Below are 25,374 nucleotides of genomic sequence, written 5' to 3' on the forward strand. Positions count from 1 at the left end.
TATTTTATGCCTGTAATTCCTCCCCTCACCCTTTATTCTTTCCAAGCCTCTTTCCAGCCACTAAAACTGATCCAGGTCATGTCACAATCAATCAGAAAAAACTTCTAAGCTCCCTACAAAATCCTGCAATTCACAATTTTCATATTCTCTATTTTGCCCATAGATGCACCGAAAGTAGTTACATCATACATCTAGATTCTAACAAAATAATGTCCCATTAGCTATATCCATGCAAAATGCTAAAAAGGAAATCACAATAGTTTTAGCGGTTTAGCCCACTGCTGTTTTGAAGACAGGCTGTCCATTATTGGGTTGTAGCTGAAGTTTCTTAGAATAATGGATATAGTGCCTTCAGAAATCTAGGAAGTGTTCAGTCCTATTAAATCCCTTTGGAGGTCGCAGCAAATATTCTCTCCAGCAGCACAAGGTGGTCTAGTATGAATAATATAGAGCAATCAATTAAGATATTGCAGTGGCCTGCAGATTGTGAAATATATGTTATGTCAATCTCATAGTTTGTGTCTGGATATGGTGTAATGTATGTGAGTGTGTGATCTGGAAGAGGTGTGGCGCCGCGGCCAGGGTGACTGACGCTGGAAGCTGGGGGTCACGGTTCGATCCCCGGCTCCGGCGGCAGGTTAGCCCAGCACCATGTGACTCTGGGCAATAGCTCGCTTAATCTTCCCGACGGCCCCCAGCGCCTAGAGACCCTAACGGGTGATTGTGCGCTTTACAAATGTGGATTATTTATTATTTATTTATCTGGATATTTTTAGTGTTTCATTATGTACTTACTACCAATATGAAAAGGTAGATTGAATATTATTGTGATGAACCTTTGCACATTTCAGTTTCGTAATAGCTGTATTTTTTCTTGCTAATTTCCAGATCCATTTAAACAACACCTGGACTCAGAACTTGATGAAGATGACATAAGAAAGATTACAAGTGCTTCTAAAGCAACAAGCCAACTAAAGGTACTGTCCTGTATCAAGGACACTATTCTCCCTTTTCTTATACAAATATAATTCGTTCTTGATTTAATTGAACAAAATGTAAATTCAGAGAAATTCTGTGGAGTTCATACAATTCTTATATTGCATTTGTGTATTTTCTTGAAAACGATATGGATCTTTTGGGCTGGTTTAACCTGTTTAGTGCAACTGACAAGCCATTGGCGTTAGCTTCACTACCTCTCTGATGTAGCGAACGTGAGAGGTTCGTCAGATACATTGCTGAAGAAAATCCTTCTGGTGCAAGCATCTGAAGTTTTTCTTTTAAAAAAGAAAAAACTGGACAAAAGCGTCCCTTGCATGCTGAATTTTAATTTTCTTTTTGTCTCCTATGGTGCAGAACACACACAGTGTGCTGATGTCACAGTAAGCAAAAGTGAACATAGATTGCACCATTGGGCATGATCTGCTTTCGTTTTAATTGGAGAACAGATCAGTACAGCCAGGTACCTCTGGAACATGTCCCCTTTCCAGCTGTACCTGTCCTAGGTGGATTCTTGCTTGAGGATTGATGTGGGACCGCAATCTCCACAATCCCCAAGAAGAGATCCAACATTAGGTACCAGGGAGTCCGTTTTTGTGTGGGTAAGCCTAGCCAAGGTATATGCTCCCTTTGCCCACCCATCCCGATACAACAGTCACACTCCCACCCCAAAAGTGGAGAGACAATCTTTCTCCCTTTCCCTGGGGGACAGGAACAGGTTAGGGGTTTTACCTCCCGTCTGCTCCCATGGAGGAGCCTGAGGGGGTGAGGCAGAAAGCCAAATTGACACCAAGGAAAAAATAATAAAAAAGAAGGGCTGGGGACGGTCCACCTTTGCTTCAGGCCATGCTCCCACACCAAAAAGGGGAAATACGGTCTTTCCTGCCTCCATCTTCCCACCCCGCCGGGTTAAATAGGAAGTGTTTATGCCCAGTGTGTTCTCCTGAAAGAAGGAGAATGCCCTCTAAACACCAGGAATTCATTATCCAAAAAAAAGTGGCGAGTACTGTCCATCCTGGCATCAGACCATGCACCCACACCAAAAGGAGCAAAACAGAAAGCCCAGTAGACACTACTGAAAACTAGGAAATACATTTTTTTTAAACCAAGGGTGGCGATGACCTGACCAGACCCAGGGGCCGTTGATGAGGCTTGAAGCATCCCTGTCTCCATGGTAAGCAAGAGGAAATTATTTTGGCTAAGGTTTTGTCTTAAGGCCTGCCAGAGAGCGTGTATATTCCAACCTATTCTCACTATCCATGATGAATAGATGCAGAATTTGGTCTTTAGCCCAGCCGCCAACTTGGGAACCTTACAAACCCAACGCATTTTTGAAATCTATAGACCCAGGCAAATCCAGGATGGTGCTTGGATCCTGCTACTTTTTTCTCACCCTGAATGCCCTGCAGGTCTCAAAACAGTTAAAACCATAAACCTTTTCACATTTCTTTGAGGGAAAGTTCTGTATTCTGTTAAATCTGCAGAATTCCTAATATCCAGTATTCTCACTTCACTTGTGTGACTAAGGCTAGCGCCGGCAACAGGAACAAATGAGAACTGTGGCCATACAAAGTAAATTTGGTCTTCACCTTTCTATCTCTCACCAGATAATGTGGTTCAAGAATTGGTTTCTGTTCTGCCTGTTTTGCATGATTGGATAGAGAGTTGGATATTTGGTTGTTGGATTGTTTGTAAGAAAATACACGTCTTGTATAGTCTCTGTTGAGTTGACTGTGTATTCTAGTTCAGTGCATTGTTCTTGGTTGTTGATATGTTCATGTCAAAACGGGGACTATATGAAAACCATCTACGTAATATTAATCGTCTTTTTATGACCTAACGAAATGTATCTTTTCTTTCTCAAGTAGTTTTACACATGGGTGCCTCTGTTGGAATAATTCTTCCTCCAGAGGCACCTTTCACTTCAGAATTTATTAAATGTAAATCAAAAATGCTCTCAGTTCAGCAGCTCGTGTTCTGATAGGACTAAAAACATGCCACGGTTGGTGTTCATTAGTTTTCCACTAATGAGGAAATCTTTGGACCCAGGAGCAATTTTGTGGGCGATTCTAGAAAATCTGAAATGCTGTATAGTCCCTATTTAAAAGAATGTGCCGCTGGTCCCACTTTGACGGCACAGAGAGATGTTAAAGAGGCTAGGTTGCTCGATGCTGCTGACCTTGGATCCAACTTAGATCTTTATGTCTGAGGCCTGTAAATAACCATAAATGCCACTTGTTTCTAATTATTGCCACTCCATTTGGTTTCCAAGTATGCTGATGATCAGTGTCTTATTTTTTTGTTGTTGTTAGTGGTCAACACTGGGGCAGCTTACCTTCACTTCAACGTTGCCAAAATTCAAAATCTTCAAAGTGGAAAAAGAAGTGAATTTGAAAAAGCTACATCTTCAAAAACCTTTGGAAACCACATGGCCAAAAGCAAATGAACAGTTTGTTGTTTCACAGAACAAGAAAAGTGAACAACACTTTACTCCTTTGCAGAAGGAACTCTTTAGTATTATGAACTCCTACAAGGACTTGTTCTATCCTGAGAGGACTGCAACAGAGCAAGGGGAAGAGGTCCGGCATATTTACTGTTTGCATGCATTGAATCATGTTCTCAAGGCCAATTCCCAAGTGCTCAGAAATAACGCCAAAAAAAGAGAACAGAAATCCCTCGGGGAGGATGAGGAATTGCGAGATCAAGGACTCACTAGGCCAAAGGTGAGCAAATGTATTTTTTATATTCTCATTTTCACAACCCTTATTATGCCTGTGCTGTTGTCACTGTGTTCTTCTCATAACATGATTAACTTTATGATCACAGTTGTATTTGCAGCTACATTAAATAAGGTGGCACAAATACTGTAACTTGAAGGTAGTTGATTAAGTGTATGACCCATTTGTATGCTTGAATGTGTCTAGAATGTATTGTCAAATGTTAGGTGATAAATGTTGGAAAATAGCATTGATTTATGCATTATACATCATGAAATGTTGAATGGAAGGGCAGCTACAATTATTATAATTGTGGTCAAGATTGTTTTTTTCCCTTCCTTTTTTCAGGAAAGGTTTCTGCTGCCTGCATGTTCTTGTTTGTTGCTTTTGGATAGTTCTTAGATCATGCTGTACTTTCCTCATTCTAGATCACCCTAATTAGTGATCAACTGCATGTTTCTAATTCATCTTTTATCTTTAGTCCTAATTAGTGAGGCACGTGATGCAGTTTAATTATAGCCTTGACTTTCAGCAAAATGTGTATGTCCTAAACCTGCTTTATGGTAATAAAGCAGGTTTAGGACTGCAGCATAATCAGCTAGTTATGCTGCAGTAGCCCGCTCTGAGCTGAGTTTTATGTTTTCACATATGTTAGCTAAAAATCCTAAGATTCTGAAGGGGTAGTGATCAAGTATTAGAGTCAGTTTGTGATGTGCCATGCAAGTCTTAGTTTGTCCTTCTGCAGAGAATGTGGATTAATCCATTTTCCATTACTTTTATATATCTATACATACATTGAAACAGTGGACTTTACAGAAAGAGATTTCCCTCAGGTTTTCTTTTTCTTTTTTAAAGGTGAGCGAAATCTTGTTGAAAGTTACCAAGCCAAATAGAAGCTACTGTAAGAATTTGTACTTAAAATGGTATTATGGATTATGGTTGCAAAATGTTAAGCCTCCTGCTAATTTGCAATTTGGAAGGGAATCCTACAGCATGCTCCTACCAAATTGTGAGCCGAAATCCATTCACAATCACATTAAAAGTTTACAGATTCCTAAAATGGGACCTTACATAGTAAAAACCTATTTTGTGTAAAAAAAAAAACATCTATTTGGCAAATCTTGACATGTGGGAGCGCCAAATAGTTTTATTCATCAGGCCCCAATGTTGGCTGAAAATTGTGAATTTAAGTGATGGGTTATGTTGTAATACAGTAACTCTCAAGCAAATTCAGCAAATGTTCAAATATTTGTTGTAAAATGGACACAAAGTAAAATGTTTCTCTCCAGCTAGACTTGTTACTTGGGATACCATTTGTTTTTCAGGTCTTGATGGTGGTACCTTTTCGGGAGTCTGCCTTACGTGTGGTGCAGATACTTATCAGTCTCTTAGAAACAAAAGGTGGAAAACTAGATGTGAGTAACAAGAAAAGATTTAAGGAAGAATTTGGTTCAGATCCAGACGATAAACCTCCGAACCTGAAAAGACCAGAAGATTATGAAGCTGTGTTTGCAGGCAATGTGGATGACCATGTCAGGATTGGTAATATATTTATTACTTGCTTTATATTTCAGACAGAGAGTGACTAAAGATATCATTAAAATTAGAATGGTGCAGTCTCATGATGTTAAACTTAAATCCAGAAATAGTCCAAGGACCACATAGGGCTCCTTGAACCTTCAGTTGCAGCGTTTTGAATGCAAGAATTCTTTTTCATCCTCACATGCACAGATGGTCATAGGTCCAACCTGATCTTTATTCCCTTACACCGTGAAATGAAGCCTTAAATCAATTTACAGGTCCAACCGTGAAAAGTCCACAGTAGTTTTTTTTCTCTAGTTTTCTTCATGAGTAGGTTACCCAACAGAATTCTTTTTACATAGTATCATATGGCACATAATGGACATGTATCATACTTATTCAGTCTGCACATTTTTATAAGAACATGTGGCTCTCGGGTCTTATTTATGGAATGTATTACTCCGGTACCATGTACATCTAACATGCAGTGGTAATTTTCTTGGGACTTGTCCTCATGGAGGAGGATTCCTCCTGTCTGCTGGTGTCCTTGTTTTACATTCCAAATTATACGCTCATGTACAGGCTACTTTTAAACTTGTGATTCCTATTTTCCAGCAGGTGAATTCAACTTGTCACGTTGCAATGTTTAGTCTTACCAACTCAATACATGTATTGCAATTTTAATTGAGCTTCTTTAGAGTTTGAGTAATTACTGAATTTGATAGTTTTCTGGATCAGTACATCCTAGATAGATCACCATGTCTAAGAAGGAAATATTGGAGTTTGTCACTGTTCCATTTGGATATCTAAATGCCGATACTTTCTAACACCAGGAAACCCTCTAAAGTGCCCAAATAACTGGGTCATTCCAGATGTATCACATGGGAAGCACCAGGAACTGTATCAACAAAGACTTTGAGCCTAAATCTGCTCATAGTTTTACAGTAGCCTAATCCTAGAGAAATTGCCACAGAGTATGCCAGCAGATTACTGCCACCTTGTACTATTTGTACTTTGAACCTAATTCACTGCTAAGTTACACACACACACACACGAGTTCATGACTGCTGATGAAGGCTCGACCCTAGTATGTCTTCCAAATGGTATCTGCGGAGCCAACAATCAGCTGATGGATGGGGTTGGTGCAGTAAATCTCCCGCAGTATTGTCAAATTCCCCCTAGAAAGTTGGTAGTCTGGTGCTGTTTGACCCCATTTGCCCACTGCACAGGACACACTGAAATAACTGTTTGATCATGTCATTCCTAGTTTTGCCTTGTTGCAGTAGCACTAGCACTAGGGGCAGGGGCTCCAAATAAACATCACTTAAATGCCAACCCCCCAAAAAGGGAATCCACTTTCCTGTGGGGGAACCAAATGGAAAACTAAATTTAAGCCTTTACATACATTTTATTTGGCTGGAAACGTTACTTTGGCCCTCTGTTCCACTGGAAAGAACACAAACACCATCAATATAGGTGTTGAACTATGATTAAAAGCCACCATAGTCAGCAACATGCACTTTCTAAGACCTAGTACAGTGCAACATTTGTAGAAAACATGGAAGGTAGGTTTTTGTACAAAGTTGTAGAGTGTATCTTGGTCTGTCAGATTTGGATTTTATTCCATGTCAATGTCATTGTTTTAGTGCTGTCCCTGCTGGTGGTGCATAGATCTGCTGTGTGTGAACTTGTGGAGTATTTTTATTGGACTTTGGGTCAGAGCATGTGCAGTGCTGTGGGATGTTTAATGCAGTATGAAACTTGATTAATGTAATAAACCTAAATACTTATGAAATAATAATTATAGCATATAACATATGAAACTTGTTTTCCTTTAGTATATTTCTTGCTGTTTTAAAGTCTCGCAGAGTGAGGAAAGAGGGTATGCATTTTCTCTTGGTGCAATCATGTTTACATTTTAGTGTGCTTGAAGGGGAGTGTACATTTTGCAAGATAGAGTGCATGCTAGTCTTTGCATGCTATACTAGTGGATTGTTGTGGTGTTTTAAGTGTCTACATTTCTTGGGTATGCATAGTTCTAAACGTAATGTCTTGGAGTGCTCTGGGTGAATTACTGGGAAAGGGCCCAGGGTGCTAGGTGTACATGTTTCTTTACTGTTTACATTCAAATGGATTATTGGGAAGTATAGTTATGTTATGTTATGTTAAAAAGGGCTTATAAAGCGCGCAGCTACTCAGCAGAGTGTCCCGGCGCTAAGACAGAGATAAAGGGACCTGAAAGGAGAACTCTGATTCCGGGGCAGCAGCCATTATGCTGTGTATTGAAACGACCAGGTCTTCAGTTGTTTCCTGAAAACTAGTTTGTTTGAGGCCTGCCTAAGCGGGAGTGGCAGTTTGTTCCATATTCGAGCCACTTGCATTTGAAAAGAACAGCTGCCATGGCGGGCTCTGAAAAAATTTGTAACGACAATTAGATGCTGGTGTGCTGATCTGAGGGATCTGCTTGGAACATAGTGTGAAACTCTCCTGCGGATGTAATGAGCCCCCATGCCATGCAGAGCCTTGAAATCCAGGACTAATGCTTTGAAGAGAATTCTGTATCGGACAGGCAGCCAATGCAGATTCTTCAGATGGTGAGAGATCCGGTCTCTAGGCCCGAGTCTCAGGACTGCCCTGGCATCCACATTTTGTACGACTTGAAGTCTATTCAATAAGAACTCTGTCAGGCCCAAATAAAGGATGTTGACATAGTCCAATCTGGAGGTAATAAGGGCCTGAATGACCATCTTTGTGCGAGGTCGGCAACAGGAAGAGAAATCTTCAGAGCATTTTCAGGAGACCAAAACACGTGCCTGCCACTGACTGGACTTGAGATGTCCTGAATGAGGCATCATCCATTTTCACTAGGTTTTTGACAGTCTTAACCGCTGATTGGAGAGGAGACATGCCAATTGGCCACCATTGATTCCAGGCGTCCAGAGGTGGGGTGCCAAAGAAGATAATTTCAGAATTTTCCGGGTTGCATTTAAGATGGTTGTCTGAACCAGGCAAAGACATCTCTAAGACATTGATTTGTCATCTCCACGTTAAAATCCTTGCCCTTCTTACATGTGAAGAACAACTGAGTGTCGTTGGCGTAAGATATAATCTTTGCTTCACCAGCTTCCGCCAGGGTGGCCAGGGGAACCATGTACAGATTAAAGCGTACTGAGCTTAAAATAGCCCCTGTGGCACGCCAACGTTCAAGGACGGAACACTGGCAGCAAACGGGGCAACCAGACCTCTTGTTTTCTATCCTCCAAAAAGGAGGAAAACCACTTCAACACCGTGCCTCCAAGTCTGCACTCCTGTAATCTCTGCAGGAGGCGACTGTGGGGCACGGTGTTGAAAGCCGCAGAGAGGTCTAAAAGAATAAGCACTGCTTGACCTCCTTTATCAAGGGTCTCTTTGATAGATTCGGAGACCTCAAGGAAAGCAGTCTCTGTACTAAGGTTCTGTATAAAACCGGACTGGCTCGGGTGAAGAAGATTATTTGCTTCAACAAAGCCGCTAATCACAGAGTGAACATATTTCTCTAATGTCTTTGCAAAGAAGAACAACAAAGAATTGGATAATTCCGTGGGATCGGCCGCAGGATTTTTCAATAGTGGAATCATTTTAGCGCTCTTTCAGCTTACAGAGACCTGGCCACTATGAAGAGACACATTCAAAATGCTATTCACTGTGGTATTAAGAATCTCAGCCATTGAGGCCAGAAATTGTGCAGGCCAAGGGTCCGCATGAGAGCCGGACTTGAGGCTCTTCATTATGGACAAGGAAGTTTCTAAGGACAGGGGAGGAAAACGGGAGAGGGAAGCACTGTCTACCTGAATCTGGGGGTGGCTTGGTGGAGAGGCCTGCACCTCTTTCCTGCACAAGGCATCAAAAGAAGATTGAATTGTTATGATCTTCGTATAGAAGAAATTCACTAACTGCCCTATCCAATCAGCTGAAAGGGAGGAGTGTCTGGTCACACCAGTAGGCTAAGAGAAACTTTTAAATAGTCCAACTGCTAAGTATAGGAATAGAATATTGTGGTCTGTGAGTGGCTGATCCAATGTTCTGAACACTGAGTGAATGGGCAAGGGTAAACAGTGTTATGAATTTCACTTTTGCTACTAGTAAGCCAAGGTACCCCCTACTTATTTAAGGTCCAAGAGGAGGGGGAAGAACTAAATACAAACTGGAAACAACCTCTTGTCAGACCTATCTCATTTGGTTATTGGTCATAGCTCACTTTTGGCCTTATGTTTTGCCTGGGGGGCATGGTTTCCTAAGGATTCCTGTGGTATACTGGTATATATCATGAATGTTATTTGTCACCTTTATGATTTTGGTCTAAATGTACTTGCCATTAGTACACTTTATCGCATTCTTGAGTGGTTTTTGTCTTTACTGGCTTATTTAACACCAATCTTGGGTTTCTTCTGAATGTGGCTTTCTATGTCCTACCTATGTAGGGTCCAATCCCAAGCCATTTATGAGGCAAGTGGCTTCTCTACGCCACATGCAACTCTCACACAAACTTAAATCAATCAATCAATAAAAATTTGTATAGCGCGCAACTCACCCAGTAGGGTCTCAAGGTGCTGGGGGAGGGGTCTGTTACTGCTCGAAAAGCCAGGTCTTGAGTTGTTTCCTGAAGGAGAGGTGGTCCTGGGTCAGCCGTAGGTGGATGAGGAAGAGAGTTCCATGTCTTGGCCGCTAGGTAGGAGAAGGATCTTCCTCCAGCGGTGGCTCTGCAAATGCGTGGTACGGCGGTGAGGGCGAGGCTGGCCGATCGTAGCTGGCGGGTGGGTGTGTAGAAAGTGAGGCGGCTGTTGAGGTACTTCGGGCCCATGTCGTGGAGAGCCTTGTGTGCGTTTGTGAGGAGTCTGAACGCGATCCTCTTGTTGACGGGAAGCCAGTGCAGGTCTCTCAGGTGGGTCGAGATGTGGCTGTGGCGAGGGATGTCCAGGATGAGTCGTGCAGAGGCGTTCTGCATGCGCTGGAGTCTTTTTTGTAGTTTGCCAGTGGTTCCCGCGTCGAGGGTATTCCCGTAGTCCAGTCGGCTGGTGACTAGTGCATGGTTGACAGTCTTCCTGGTTTCGGTGGGGATCCATCGGAAGATCTTACGGAGCATGCGCAGGGTGTTGAAGCACGATGACGATACGGCGTTGACTTGTCTGGTCATCGTGAGGGAGGAGTCCAGGATGACACCCAGGTTTCGTGCGTGGTCCGTTGGCTTGGGGGTGGTGCCCAGGGCAGGGGGCCACCAAGAGTCGTCCCAGGCGGAGGGCGATGATCCCAGGATGAGGACTTCCGTCTTGTCTGAGTTCAGTTTCAGGCGGCTGTTCTTCATCCACTCGGCGACGTCTTTCATCCCTTCGTGTAGGCTGGCTCTGGCGGTGGCGGGGTCATAGGTGAGGGAGAGGATCAGCTGGGTGTCGGCGTAGGAGATGATGTTGAGGTTGTGTTGGCGTGCGATGGCTGCGAGGGGGCTCATGTAGACGTTGAAGAGGGTGGGGCTGAGTGAGGATTCTTGTGGTACGCCGCAGATGACTTCGGTGGCCTCGGATCTGAACGGGGGAGGCGGACTCTCTGTGTTCTTCGGCGAAGAACGAGATGATCCACTCCAGAGCTTTCCCTTGGATTTCGATGTTGTCGAGGCGCTGTACTAGGGTGCGGTGGCAGACAGTGTCGAACGCCGCAGATAGGTCCAGGAGGATGAGGGCCGCTGTTTCCCCGTTGTCGAGCAGGGATCTGATGTCGTCGGTGGCTGCGATGAGGGCGGTCTCGGTGCTGTGGTTGGCTCGGAAGCCGGACTGCGAAGGGTCGAGGGATCCGTTTGTCTCGAGGAAGGCGGCGAGCTGTCTGTTGACGGTCTTCTCGATGACTTTGGCAGGAAAAGGGAGGAGCGAGATGGGGCGGAAGTTCTTGAGGTCGGTGGGGTGCGCTGTTGGTTTTTTGAGGAGGGCGCTGAGCTCGGCGTGCTTCCAGCTCTCCGGGAAGTGGCGGTGTTGAAGGAGATGTTGATTATGTCCCGGAGTTGGGGTGCGATGATGGAGACGTGGTGGGGGCAGGGGTCGGTTGGTGATCCAGAGTGGATGGTGTTCATCGTGCGGGTGGTGTCTTCGGTGCTGACCGGGGTCCAGGTGCAGAGGGTGGTGGTGGGGGGCATTGGTTCGGTGGTTGGGTGCGTGGTTTGTGCGCCGAAGCTGTTGTGTATGTCGGCGATCTTGCTGTGGAAGAAGGTGGTGAGTGAGTCGCAGAGGTATTGCGAGGGTGTGATGTTGTTGTTTCCGGCGTTGGGGTTGGAGAACTCTTTGATGATGCTGAAGAGTTCCTTGCTGTTGTGGGTGTTGTTGTCCAGTCGTTCTTTGAATGTTGTCCTTTTGATGGTGAGGATCAGCTGGTGGTGTTAGCGGGTGGCGTTCTTGAGGGCAGTCATGTTTTCTGTGGTCTGGTCATGGCGCCAGGCTTTTTCAAGGGTGCGGCAGTTTTTCTTGGATGTTTTGAGTAAGTCGGTGAACCACGAGGCTTTCTTGCTGCCGGGTCTGCTGGGAGGGTTATTCAGTGGTGCGAGGTCGTCGGCGCAGTTGGTGAGCCACTGTATGACGGTGAGGGCTACTTCGTTGGGGTCAGTTGCGCTGGCGGGAGGGTTCAGGCTGAGGGAAGTGGTGAGCTGTTCGGCGGTGATCTTGCTCCAGTTCCTGCGAGGAACCTGTTGCGGGTGGTGGTGGGTCGTGGTTCTTCTGAAGCTGAAGTGGACGCAGCTGTGATCCGTCCAATGAAGTCCGGTGGAGTGGCTGAAGGCGATGTGCTTGCTGGAGGAGAAGACTGGGTCAAGCGTGTGGCCGGCGTAGTGGGTGGGGGTGTTAATCAGTTGCTTGAGTCCGAGGTTGGTGAGGTTGTCCAGCAGGATGGTGGTGTTGGTGTCGTTGTTTTTCTCCAGGTGGAAGTTGAGATCCCCTAGGAGGATGTAGTCATCGGAGGGGAGGGCGTGCGGGCTGATGAAGTCTGTGATGTCTTCGCTGAATTGGGTGCGTGGTCCCTGGGGTCTGTAGATGAGCGTGCCTCTGATGGTGGTCTTGGGGTCGGTGTGTATCTGGAAGTGGAGGTGCTCGGCGGCGGTGAAGGTGTCGTCGGAGTTGGTCGTGATGCGGATGGTGTTCCTGTGGACGATGGCGATGCCTCCTCCGGACTGGTTAACGCGGTCCCTCCGGGTGATCTTGTATCTGTCCGGGATGGCTATGGCGATGTCGGGCGCTGAGGAGGCGTTCATCCAGGTTTCCGTGAGGAAGGCTACGTCTGGTGCTGTTGTGTCGAGCAGGTTCCAGAGTTCGACGGCGTGTCTGTGGACGGAGCGGGTGTTGAGCAGGATGCACTTGAGGTGGTTGTTACTGGTGCCCGATCTTTTGGGTGCGGTGCAGGTCCGGAGGCAGATGAACTTGCAGGCTTGGCAGCTGAAGGGTCCATGGGTGCGTTTCGGGGTGGCTCGGTAGCAGGCGGGTTCCAGCCGGCGTTGAGTGAGTAGAGGGTGGGGGCGTCGTAGGTCCATCGTGTGGGCTGGCATCGTCAGGGGCCAGGGGTCGTGGTACTGGGCGCGGTCCAGGCACGGACGGGCGTAGCCGGGCTTGCCTTTGGCACGCCTTCGGCGCACAATCGGCGCACCCGATGCGCCCGTCCGCTGCGCTCCCGTGCGGCGACCTACAAAAATGGCGAAGTGGGAGGGAGGAGCAGCTGGGAGGCGGGAGCGGGGTGTCCAATGGGCAGGATACAAAAAAGAAAAGTGGGCGGGGCCGCAGGGGAGCAGCAGCGGGGAGGGGGAGAAGCGGCGGGAAAGGGCACGGGGACGGCGAAAGTGCGACAATACCAGCAGACTGGCACTACAAAATAACAAAACTAAACAGCCTAAAAACTGGGGCACAGGATACAAATAAGCAAAACTAAGTACAGGGGCGCAGGTTACAATAAGCAAAACTAGATACAGGGGCACAGGCTAAGATGCAGGCTGAAGAACTGGCAGCAGCGCTCCAGGCACGCGGCTGTAGCGGGACAGCAGCGGAGGGGTCCTGGCACTCACGGGGGGGGAGCCGTGCGGTGTGTGGAGCGACCGACCCTGCAGGCAGGGACAAAGGTCACAGCTCACCACCGGTTGGCGACCTCCATAAATGGGCAAGTGGGAGGGAGGAGCAGCTGGGAGGCGGGAGCGGGGTGTCCAATGGGCGGGATACAAAAAAGAAAAGTGGGCGGGGCCGCAGGGGAGCAGCGGCGGGGAGCGGAGAGGGGGGAAAGCGGCGGGAAAGGGCACGGGGACGGCGAAAGTGCGACAATACCAGCATACTGGCACTACAAAAGAACAAAACTAAACAGCCTAAAAACAGGGGCACAGGATACAATTAAGCAAAACTAAGTACAGGGGCGCAGGTTACAATAAGCAAAACTAGATACAGGGTCACAGGCTAAGACGCAGGCTGAAGAACTGGCAGCAGCGCTCCAGGCACACGGCTGTAGCGGGACAGCAGCAGAGGGGTCCTGGCACTCACGGGGGGAGCCGTGCGGTGTGTGGAGCGACCGACCCTGCAGGCAGGGACAAAGGTCACCTGTTAAACTGCTGTTATCTGGTGAGCTATAAAATCTGGTCTCACTGTGAATATGAAACCGCCATGCTTAACAGGAGTTTCGGTGATCTGTTCTTAATTTCCATTAACTAGGAATCCTAAAGTAAGTTGATTCAGATATAAATTATAGTGCAGTTGTTGCTTAGATTGGAAGTAATGGGAAATCGTAACCTCCCATCAATAATTCACGTGGTTTTTGGAGGTTGATGTTAGTTGTATCTCAGGTGGGGGGCTAAAAAACATGTTGCTAAATCTATTTCCCCCCACTGCTAACAAAGTAGTAGTAAAACACAGGGAAATTAAGTGCAGTTGCTCTCCCTCTACTCTATCTCTAAAGCTGCTCCGCCCATGGAAGGATGGATATGTTAACAACTCAGTATCAGGACGGAAAAGTATGCTACTAAAGCTCCATGTGTCTCAGCAGCTTAGTGGTTATCAGCAGCTATATTTTTCTACCTAAATAATTGTTACCCTCTGATCACTTAGTTATCATGTTTTTTGAAACAGGAGTCTCCATTTTACAGAAGAGCATGAGATTATATTCTCCCTTCTATTCGTCTGACATCATCATTGCCTCGCCTCTTGGTCTCAGGACCATCATTGGAGTTGAAGGAGAGAAGAACAGAGATTTTGACTTTCTGTCCTCGATTGAAGTTCTTATTATTGACCAGGCTGACATCTACATAATGCAAAATTGGGAACATGTCTTGGTAAGTCTTTCTGGTCAGTTTGCTGTAAGCATGCCCTCAACTAGTGAATCTTGAAGTAAATGTTTTGATGTGGGTATCATTTATTTTGTACTAAAAGGTTTGTTTATATTGTGCTTACGATTAGTATCATTAGAATAATAATACTACCCTGTGCACTTTGATAAAAATTAGACTTCTTTTGATGACTTTTTTTGTAAAGGGAGCTAAACGCTTGCCGCTGGCTAAACGTGGTGAATGGCAGACCATGAGTTTGAGTCCCAGTAAGGCTGAATCCGCCTTCCATCCTCTTAAGGGTCATAACATTAAGCACCAGTAAATTGGATAATAGTAACAGTTTTCATTTACAGCACTTAGAAACAGCAGAAGTGTAATATGAAGCACTACATAAAAACATGCCAGTGTTGTGCTATAATTAGTAATTAGTTGTAAATAAACTTTGTTTTTACATATTTTATCTATACAGGAGTATGGAGTTTCTGTTTGGCGCTCTCTCGCTCTCAGCTTACAAGCATTAAAATAAATGTTTCATTTCTCTGGAAGGTGGGAAATCAGTTAACATATTGGCTAGAATTAAGTCTGCATGCACATCAGTCTTGGCTTCTGTATAAGATTTGCATCATACTAGGAATAATTTAGCCTTCTAAAAGATGACACAAGTTAAATTATCAAACGGATAAAACCACTGTCTGTTTTTCTGCACCTTACTTAAATAGACAATAAGGAAGGGCCAGCTACCAAATTCAACTTAAGGCAAAAAAATTCCATTCACTATTTTCAAATTCAAATTTGCTTTATTCGAGATAAAAAAACTCATAAAAGCATGATTATTAAAACCTCAATTTGCTGATACAAATTCATTTCGATTAACAATAACTAGCTAAGACATATATATAAAAATACAGATAAAAGCAGTTTAACAATATTACATTTTTAAAACAATATCAGAATTCATGTATTTATGAAGATCATATAGGCTCTTTCGTTTACATTACACATGCATTCAATACATTTTAAAATTTCTAAAATCGTATACATACTAAAAGGGATGGAATTAAGCATGACAAATTTTTTTTCCTAATGGCCCAAACCCATCCGAGATATTTTGCAACTGCATATGAAATAACGGGTAAAGTGCTAGTACAAATTAGTCTTAGTGCCACCGCACTGTCCTGTGTGCCTAGGAGTCTGCAAACAGCTTTTAACCAAACTCGTCTCGGGGTGCTATAAGCTATACATACAAAGAGAAGATGGGCAATGGTCTCTTTGTCAATCTTACAAACAAGGCACATGTTGGAACTGCCTGAAGACCACCTTCCTGTTAACGATCTTATCGGAAGGGACCCGCTCTAAGTTGGAAATAGAGCTTTCTATCTCCCGGTTTTGTAATGCCATCCCAATATGGCTCTAAGTTGGGGACAGCTTTACACTCCAGGAAACGACCCTCCATAGTAGAGGGATCAGCAGTATTCCAATTTCGGTACGCAATCATTTCCCAATATTTTTCTTTTAGTATAACCTTCGATGGGAATGGGACTACCTCGGGGTTCTCCCACAACCCCTTCACTATTTTATAAATTGGTGCCAAATCTTCAATGAAAACTGAGAACACCTAGCACATGTGGTGTACTGGGCAAGTAGATGTCTCACGTTAGCAACCAACCGTAAAACATTTGGTTACCAAATACAATGGACACAGCTTCTCATCCTTGGCCTACTCCTATGCATGCAGGAATGTATGGCAAGGAATAAAAGTGTATGTGTTTCAGTGTCTATCCCTACTGTTAATTGTGGTTCAGTCTCTGAAGATAGTATCAATCTCCACCCATATGATGTCATGACTGGTTGAACCAAAAATGCATACTAGGGACTGTAAAAAGCTATAAATAGTCCAGTCCCTGGTACACGATTAAAATCATAAAGTACATGCTCTGACCTGTACATTACGAACGGGCAACTTGTTTAATTGCTTGGTGATTTTGTGGCATTTTCTTTAGGGCTGAAGGACCCAAAAATCACATTTTTTTTTAACTGCACCACAAATCCACTGGTTAATGCCTACCGGTGGACAACTGTATATGTCACTTAGGTGTAGGCGTACTACATCTTGACGTCCTGCGTCACGGATGCTTTCTAAGCTATGGCCTGACCATGGACATCGCAGGTGGTCAAGATGTAGTACTGCTACAGATAAGCGTAGTGTACAATTGTCCACAAGTAGGCATTCACCTGGTGGACTTTTGGTGCTGTGAACAAATATGGTCCTCCAACCCAGAAGAAATTGCCACAAAATCACAGGGCAATGAAACATGTTGACCGTTCATATTGGTCAGACATAGTCTTACTGTGTAAAATGGAAAGCTGCGACCGCTCGTAGTATTACAGGGAAGGAAGTTTTGTTACCGATACATAGAAAGAAAAACGAGTAAAGTCAAGTAGCATCCCATCATATTTCCGTCATCAATGTGGAGGAAGATGTGACATGAGACATTCCTATAGTTGGTTATGGTAAGCTAGCAAATAAATCCTGAAAAGCAAGTTAGCCTCCAATATCAAATTGTAATAATGGATTCCTGCCTTTTAGAGCTTGATTGGAAAATATACACAATCACTAAACGCAACCTTGTACGCCTCCTGCATATACTTGCGCAGCACTTTCCTAAGAATACAGCACTCCAAAGGATATTGAAACCTCAAGTTGTTGCAATTAGTCAATGAATGTTGATTGATTTTGTTGGATGAACTAAAATTGTAATGCTTTTGAAAAGATTATCATATATAATTTCCAAAATGTTATGTTTTAAAAGTTGCCTATTTATTTTAACGCTGCTTCTAAAACAAAAGTTTATTAAAACTGACATGTTGTGTCTCTGCAGATTTAAATATTTCTTAATTTTCCCTTTTGAAACAACACATAGTGAGAGAAATACTTCACAAAATAGAAGTGCATCTCACAGGAGAATTGCTATTGCTCTCACAAAAACTTATTTTCTGGGCAAGCAAAGTTAGGAGAGTTGGCAGTCTTTGAATCATTCACAGTGTGCAATTTTAGCTAACTTAATACAAATATTGGGGATTAAGTTTATAACTTTGCAGAAAGTAGAATAATTTCAGTCTCCAAAAATCTAACTTGCTCTTGTTTTCAGCAGAAACCATGACTGCCTCTGATTACTGCTCTTTCTCTATTCTTTTTACACTCTGCTGCTTGGTAAATGCTTTATTTTCTGTTAGAATATTGTCTTGCTTACATGGATACGTTAAGATATTTTATCCGGATGCCTCTGACCTAGCTTCTAAAGTCAAAGTTTGTTTTAAAGCATATGATGAGTCACCTGAACCTCCAGCCTTTGGATGGTCACGGTGTGGATTTCTCCAGAGTGCGCATGTGGAGCCTCAGTAACTGGTCGAAGAATTACCGACAGACGCTACTGTTTAGCTCCCTTCAGGATCCACGGATTAATTCCATTTTCAACAAGCATTGCTTCAATTACAGGGGTCAGGTAAGTTGTCCTACACTATTGCTCCTAATTTTGTATTTTCAAATTTCAGTGATTCATTCATTCATTACTCTAATTGAAATAGGGGACAGGAAGTAAGTGTACTTAAATTGTCTTTTTGAAAAACAAAGACCTGAACACCAGATAATTATCACTTTTTCTAATTTTGTTTTTTTTACTACAACAACTTCTTTGAAACGGAGGCATGCTGGGTTAACAGTTGATTTCTTTATTGCAGTATCCTTGGTGTAATAAATGTTAAAATGTGTTATTTAAAGAAACTACACTGTGCATTGTTAGAGCAATGGCTAACTACATAATCATTCTCAAACTATGCTTTATGTATTTATATAACAATTACAAAAACATATATATGTTCCCTTTCAGGGTGGGCTAAAATGCAGACAGGGAATTACTGGGGGATGACTTGGGTAGAAAAAAGCCAGTTATTGAGGTGTTTTTTTGCTCTATCTCTCTTCAATGATCAACAGTTCCTAACAACTCCAAGAGCCCTACCTCAGTATAGTGAATGAATAGTCGTTTGAACATAGGATTTCTTTAACCGATGTGTAAATAAAATAAGTCCTGAGGCAAATGCAATAGTTTTTTTCTTTTTGGGGGACAAAATAGGATCTGGCCTGTTTTTCCCGCTGTCACTTCTCTGTTTGTATAGGGACGTCTTTTTTAAAATTAATTTAATTTTCACAATTCCTAAACACACCTGATAATCTATTCTCTTTAAAAATTGAATTGAGAACATTCTGCAATCTAAGGTGGTATTCCAGTCTACCACTCTCATTTTCGGGAAGGCGTCTTATTGTCCAAAACCTAGATGAATGAGACTGATCACATCTGTGTATGGAAAATAGAGCCATTGGTGGAAAGCAAACTTTGGAGAACATTGTTAATTGCTAATGAACCATGGTTTTATATACAAATGTAATACTTTTGGTGCTGCCACCTTACCCTAGATTAAGTAGCCTTTTTCTTTGCAGCTCATATAAGTTGTTATTAATGCTCAATTTCTTGATTTCACAGGCTAGAGTTCATCCTTAAAGAAAGACAGTAGATTTGCAATTGGGCCTCTTGGTAGGGCACTCCCTATTATTTTATAATCCACCAGCATTGGGTCTTTCATAGATTCTCATGTTTTAGTCATTCCATGTCTGATTGGTTCCTGGTAACAGCAACATGTATCCCTAGCAATACAGCAGTATTTATTGATTAATGTATTCAACTCTTTGGAAAAAACAAAGTCCGCTAGAGACCACCACTGCTCGGATTTTTACTGCATGATAAGGATGAGGGAGTTCTTGTCAAGAGTGCTCTTCTATGTGGCCAAAAGGCTGATTGCAAAAAGATGGAAACGTGCAGAACCCCCCCCCCCCCCCCTGTCCTCAATAGCTGGAAACACTCACTTACATCGTAGGCTCAGGCAGAGAGTATGTCATTACATAGGGAAGAAACCGCAGGTCTGCATAAATACCCTATTGCACAACATTGGGATACAATACTGGTGGAATTAAAATACATGCACGGGTAGCTGGAACAACTCCCCACAAGCGGCGAATGAGCGTGATTTAGACGCTGATCGTCAAACATCTCGTACTTCGGCCTTACAATGAATCTAATACTGGCATGCCCATTAAAGATCAGACAGGGAACACCGAATACTTGAGACATTAGAGACTCAGTTGATCACCACACAAGATATTGGAAAAGGGAGGAGACTGGCATATTACTGAATAGAAGAAATGATTCTACACCTTTCCAGTTCATTATGATCCAGCCACAACGGATTGGCGATGGTTTTCTTATCTTTATTAATTGTTTGGTTAAAAACAGAATAAACGACATCATATTTGCATTAAAATGCATCATCAAATAGAGGAGTGTGATATAGGAATATACAAAATATATCGGACAGTTGCATAGACAAACTACCCTCTTGGGGATAGGGTAGTACACACCATAGACAGCTTAATTAGAAACATGATTATAGTTCATATGCGATAAATAACCTAAAACAAAAGTGTAACCTAAATGCAGAAGCATATTGTCTAATGATCAAGATTGTAATTATGTACAGAAATCGTTATATGCAATCAAAGTGCAAAAAAGAATGTCTATTATTTTTCCTGTAGTTGCTTTGCCCTTATCCCTCGGGCATTACGTTTCTTTTTCTATTTGTTACCTATATCTGGAAAATGCAAATAAAGATGTTTTTTTTAAAAGAGTGCTCTTTTATATAGCTATTTTTAGCAAATATCTTGTGAACTAAATGGTTAGACATTCAGGTTAGCTTTTTTCACTTCTGGGATGACACATCTATGCACACTCAGTTTCCATCCCGGCCTTGCGAAGAGGCCACAACTCCTTGGCCAGGGGATAACCTGTTTTTATACTGGTTTGAATTCTCATTATTATGGATCTGACTTCTAAAGAAATGAGTGCTATCAAACTGTGAGCCTTCTACAGACTTAAGTAATAGTAGTTTATCTCCTACTGAGTGCATTTATTCCCTCTTCATCCTGAATGTGGTCAGAAAATTCGTCCTCTTTGTCCAGGTCCTTCTGCTCGTCCAGGTCCTGCTCCTACTCCTTGTTGAGGTGTGCTGGCACCTGATATTGTAACTTGGAGGAGGATTGGATTCTCTCCTCGGATTGCCCACCATCCTCAGCTTGTAGACAGTTCAGCATTTTTGTCCAGCAAAGTCCCCAGCATCTGGTAGAAGAAGAATTCAACAGAGTTCTTTAATAAACATTGTTCTGCAAATACATAATAAAGTTAGTACCATGTGAGTTTAAGTCAGCATATGCACCAGAGTTGGTTTTTTAAATTTTTTGGAGCTTTCCTGTGAGGTCAGCTGCTGGATCCTTGGAGTTGGTGTTTCCAAAGTATTTTCAGATCCAGCAGCCACAGAGATGCGATTTAGGTTAAAGTAATATAGTACATCTATAGAATTAATCATGACCACAAAGGCAGATGCAACAGAGATACTAGGAGAATGTACAGAGATACTAGGAGAATGTACAGCACCAGGAAATATACATTTAACATTTGATCAATATACAAACTAGAGAGAAAGGAGTTAGTGAAAGGACTAATGATCAGATGCAAAAGTTAAGATCATAGGTCCCCAGACTAAACTGACAGACACATGGTAGATGGCCTTAAAGCACCTGCCAGGATATTCCCTAATGTAATTGTGGTGGATGTTCTTCAGGTGAACACCAGAGTCTGTTGTATTTCAGAAGCTGACTGGAGAGAGATGCACATATTGGAATAACTCATTGAAAATCATACAAGATTTTATATCCTAAACATTTACAACATGGTCTAACAGATATCATATAGTAATACCCTTACATTTCCAATTTCTTAAATGCTAAATATATATGATCAATATCGCATAAAATAGAGGAGGAGGGGCAAGAAAGGGGCTCCTGTACATTCCTCCAAACGACAAAACTCCTGAATCACAAAACGATAGAGTGCTAAGAAGAATGGGGGGTACAGAGGAGGTTCTAAATACCCTAGTTAAAGTCAGTCAACTCCTACTGTGAACAGTGGGGGACCGTTCAGAACAGGGAGGCCATCCTTAATGGAAGAGAATGCCTCTTACACATAGTAGTGTCATGCTTCATCATCGGCATCCTCTCCCCACCCTAGTAAGATCGTACTATCCAGGCGGACTCAACCTACACGAAGACTCGGCTGTAGGAGTTTTCGTTTTATTTATATATACATGTATATTATCTGAAAACCGCTACCTGTTTGTATGAATAAGCAGGATAGATCTGTACGCAAGAGAACATACATTTAACTTACCAGTTTGTACTATCTCTCTGCTGTGTGGTTTCAATTCAGATGTTGGCGCACTGCTAGGAGCAGAAGTCTATGTTGTGGCAGGTCGTGTATGGGACAACAACACAGAGTCTTAAAAAGTTTAAAATAAAAGTATGAGTATATGATAGTGTAACAGTATAAATGACATTTGACTACAATGAAGACATTTCGAAACACTTTGTCAAATATAGTGTTGCGGCTTAACAAGAAATGTGATGGAAATCTTGTTTAGTGAGCTTGTTAGCACCTGTAAGTGTAGGTAGTGGGTTGTGTTGCAAGTCATGCCCTGTGTGTTACCCGGCAGCAGTTGCTGTGGCACCTGCCCCAGCTGAAGCAACCAATCTATTTTGAAAAGGCTGCTTCACGAAAGTATCAAAATCAACATTAATACATGTATGAATGTGCAGGACTTGTGCTTTGGAGTGTTTTTGCAGGCGTATATATGTGATGTGAGACTAACAATGCAAGTGTAGTGAAGGACAGATATGGACGAGGTTTTTTTTCTCAAGAGAGATTGGGGAGGGGAGTTTAAAATCTTACCTGGCATCACGTAAGTGTTGCCTGAAAGAGGCAACCCATATAGCAGGTAATGGTGTATTAGTCTTCTTGAGGGGGTGAGATGAGACCGTATCCAGTTAGCCCTCCAGACAGTAGTTAAACAGATATATCCTGGAGAACGTCTCCTTCACCTGCCTCCTTTCATCCTGCCACTTCTCTTTTTATATATCCTCCACTGTGCAGGCCTCTTTTACAAATGCATCTGCAGAGTGTATGACCTCCTGCTGTAAGACTGTCTTCTGGGTTCTACGGAGGTTGAATGGAGGCAGCCAATGTAGTTGTTTGTAGTATTTTACTACAGAATTTACTGCAAGACCTATCTCCTCCTCATTAAATGTTTTCTTCCTCTTGTAGTCTGCATGGTAGTGCATGATCCACATCATGAAGAAGAGGCCAAAAGCAGATTCTATGATTTGGTCCGTATTTATGGCCTTGTAAGGGAATGTGGGTCTGATTTATTTCAGGTTTATATAATTTTCCTTTTGACTTTCACCTGGAGCTCTCCTATTCACTACGATGAGGAGATCTCTGCCCCGCTTGGGGAGATTCAGCCATGAGTACCGGAGTCTTGACAAATGTAAAATATGACTGTCAGTTATCTGCATGCTATAGGGTAGTAAATTATAATTATTCTGATTCCACCCCGTAAACTGAGGGTGTGGAGACATGCAAGTCTACTCTTTTCTGAGATTTTGCACTCTGAATTGGTGACCAGCCAAAAGTAGTAAAGTTACTACCAAGTGTAAGAATGAAGTTACACATGTAACTTCCTCACAAGTGTAACTTAACTTTGTGAATAGCAGTGTATCCGTCCGACTGGTAGGATACATAGCTTATATGTTGTATAAGATAAATCGCTTGCCTATATGCAATTTCACACTGTATCAAGCTACTGGGGCAATTGGTGGTCTTCTGCCAGGTTAGTGTAGCATCATGGAACACTAAAATATAGTCTTATACAGATTTTATTTTTTACAGTACCATATAAGATTTTTTTCTGTGAAGATTTATTCAGCAAGTATATTTCTCTGAAAAGCAGATTCATTTGAATAGACTTTCTTGGAATGGCGGATGGAACTCCCAAGCCCATATTTAATCATGAAGAAAAACAAAGCAGCCGACAAATGTATGCCAAAGAGCAGGTTCTCAGCACTACAACTGTGAACACAGCTGTTGCCATCAGTATTCATACCACAACTATCCATATCCTGGTGACTATCACTAGTCAAAAACTGCTACGGAAAATACTATTAAAGAACTGCTTGTGTTATATTCTTTTATAGTTTTTAAAAAGCCAAGTAAGTGATACATTTCCCTCCTTTTTTTCTTATGTATTTATCATTACATATATTACATTTGATTTAAGCTGTACAGAAGGTGCAGTGGGTAACAGATGATGCGGTCATGTTTGTACTACTGTTGTTTTTTCATGATAGTACTGTAATCAGTATGTGTAACTTATGCTGGTATCATATGTTATTTCTGTTACTGTATTGCACATTATCGGTGGAAGTAAACTCAAATGTATTAGCTACTGCATACATCCAAGAATGATTTTTAACAGTGAATCTGTCCGACACTTGCAGACGCAATATCAAAACAGACTGCTCTTTAGGATGCTTCTAGAATCTGTAATTTGAAGTTTGATGTGAAAGGTACATTTGAGAAATTTCTAATTTGCATTGACTTGGGTTTGTTTTGTTTAGGTGGCTGTTAGAAACCTGCCCCTGACTGGGTCTATCTGCCAAGTTTTGGTGCAGCTCCCCCATGTTTTTCAAAGGCTCGAAGCCGAAAGCCTAATCACTGTGATGGATGCAAGGTAGAATTTTGTATACACATAACGCATTGAAGCTTAGCATGATGAAATAGTCTGTTGCGGATTACTGAAACAACTTCTATAAATATGCATGGTTTATTTTGTTTGTGTTATTACAATTGCTTATTTTTTGTTTTCTCAACGCATGCCTAACTAAAGATATACATATAGTTCAGGTTGTGTATCTTCCTGTAAGTAGCAGAAAAAAGACAGAAAATAGTTCTTGGTCGGGACTAGTCACCCTGTGAATGCTGTTTTGGCTAGATTTCCACATTTCTAGAGGGTTAGAAATGTTCTTCATTTCCTTATTGCTTGTGAAGACCAGAGACTTCAGCAGTTTCAGAACCTCAACGGACTGTATACTGAGTTCCCCTTCTGGCTATAACATGTGATTTAGACCGGTCTGTGTAGTCTGATATCCTCTGTAAATGATGCAGAATCAAATTTCAGAGCATCTGCAAAAATCTCCACGTTGTGTTTCCTTGGACTAGGTCCAGTTCCAATCCCATCAATTCAAAACAAAACCAGGTTCCCAATATGTGGTTTTCCTATCCTATTCTATAGACTTTTAACTTGGGGATTTTCTGTGCACCTTTGCTATATTGTGTGGTATTTTCTTTTTAAAACCCTTGTGTGAAAATCATAGTGTTTACCAGATGATCCAATACATGATATTTTCAAAGTATACCAGCAAAAATCATATCTATTAGATGGAGATGTGTTGTAGATAAAAAAACATTATTTAGAGCGTTTTCGATAGCTCGAACATGCTGAGGGTATTAGAGCACTGTACGGGGTTTTTTGTTTCAGTAATGCACAGATTTACAAATGGAGATATTTACATGCACTCGTCACCTGTTTACTAAAGAGTCTGGGGTGTATCACAGTGCTATCCAAGGGAGTAGTTTCAGTATTCCAAGGGTCTAAAAATAGCGGAGTCGCACCGGAGTCTTCCAAGGGAAAATATTTACCGGCTGTCCTAACACATAGGCTGCAAAAAAGCATTTCTTTATAGGAGAAAGAAAGCCGTTTAAATAGGTGTAGTTAGCACCTATTCTATTGCAGTGGAAGTAATAACCTTGCTTAAAAGTTTAGGATGATCATTCCATT

The 25,374-nt window shown here is 42.6% G+C and overlaps 1 protein-coding gene across 1 annotated transcript in view; it reads left to right on the top strand.

The window, feature by feature from the left end:
- Nucleotides 1-25,374, top strand: part of UTP25 (UTP25 small subunit processome component) — a 186,655-nt gene that overhangs the window by 154,065 nt on the left and 7,216 nt on the right. Inside the window, exons 5-10 of the mRNA XM_078649718.1 lie at nt 889-977; nt 3,309-3,719; nt 5,039-5,255; nt 14,345-14,547; nt 17,862-18,044; nt 24,155-24,267. Of these exons, the coding sequence (XP_078505844.1) occupies nt 889-977; nt 3,309-3,719; nt 5,039-5,255; nt 14,345-14,547; nt 17,862-18,044; nt 24,155-24,267 (1,216 nt within the window). The remainder of the gene's footprint in view (nt 1-888; nt 978-3,308; nt 3,720-5,038; nt 5,256-14,344; nt 14,548-17,861; nt 18,045-24,154; nt 24,268-25,374) is intronic.

The sequence above is a fragment of the Lissotriton helveticus genome, chromosome 6, assembly GCF_964261635.1.
Source record: "Lissotriton helveticus chromosome 6, aLisHel1.1, whole genome shotgun sequence".
NCBI classification, from domain to species: Eukaryota; Metazoa; Chordata; class Amphibia; order Caudata; family Salamandridae; genus Lissotriton; species Lissotriton helveticus.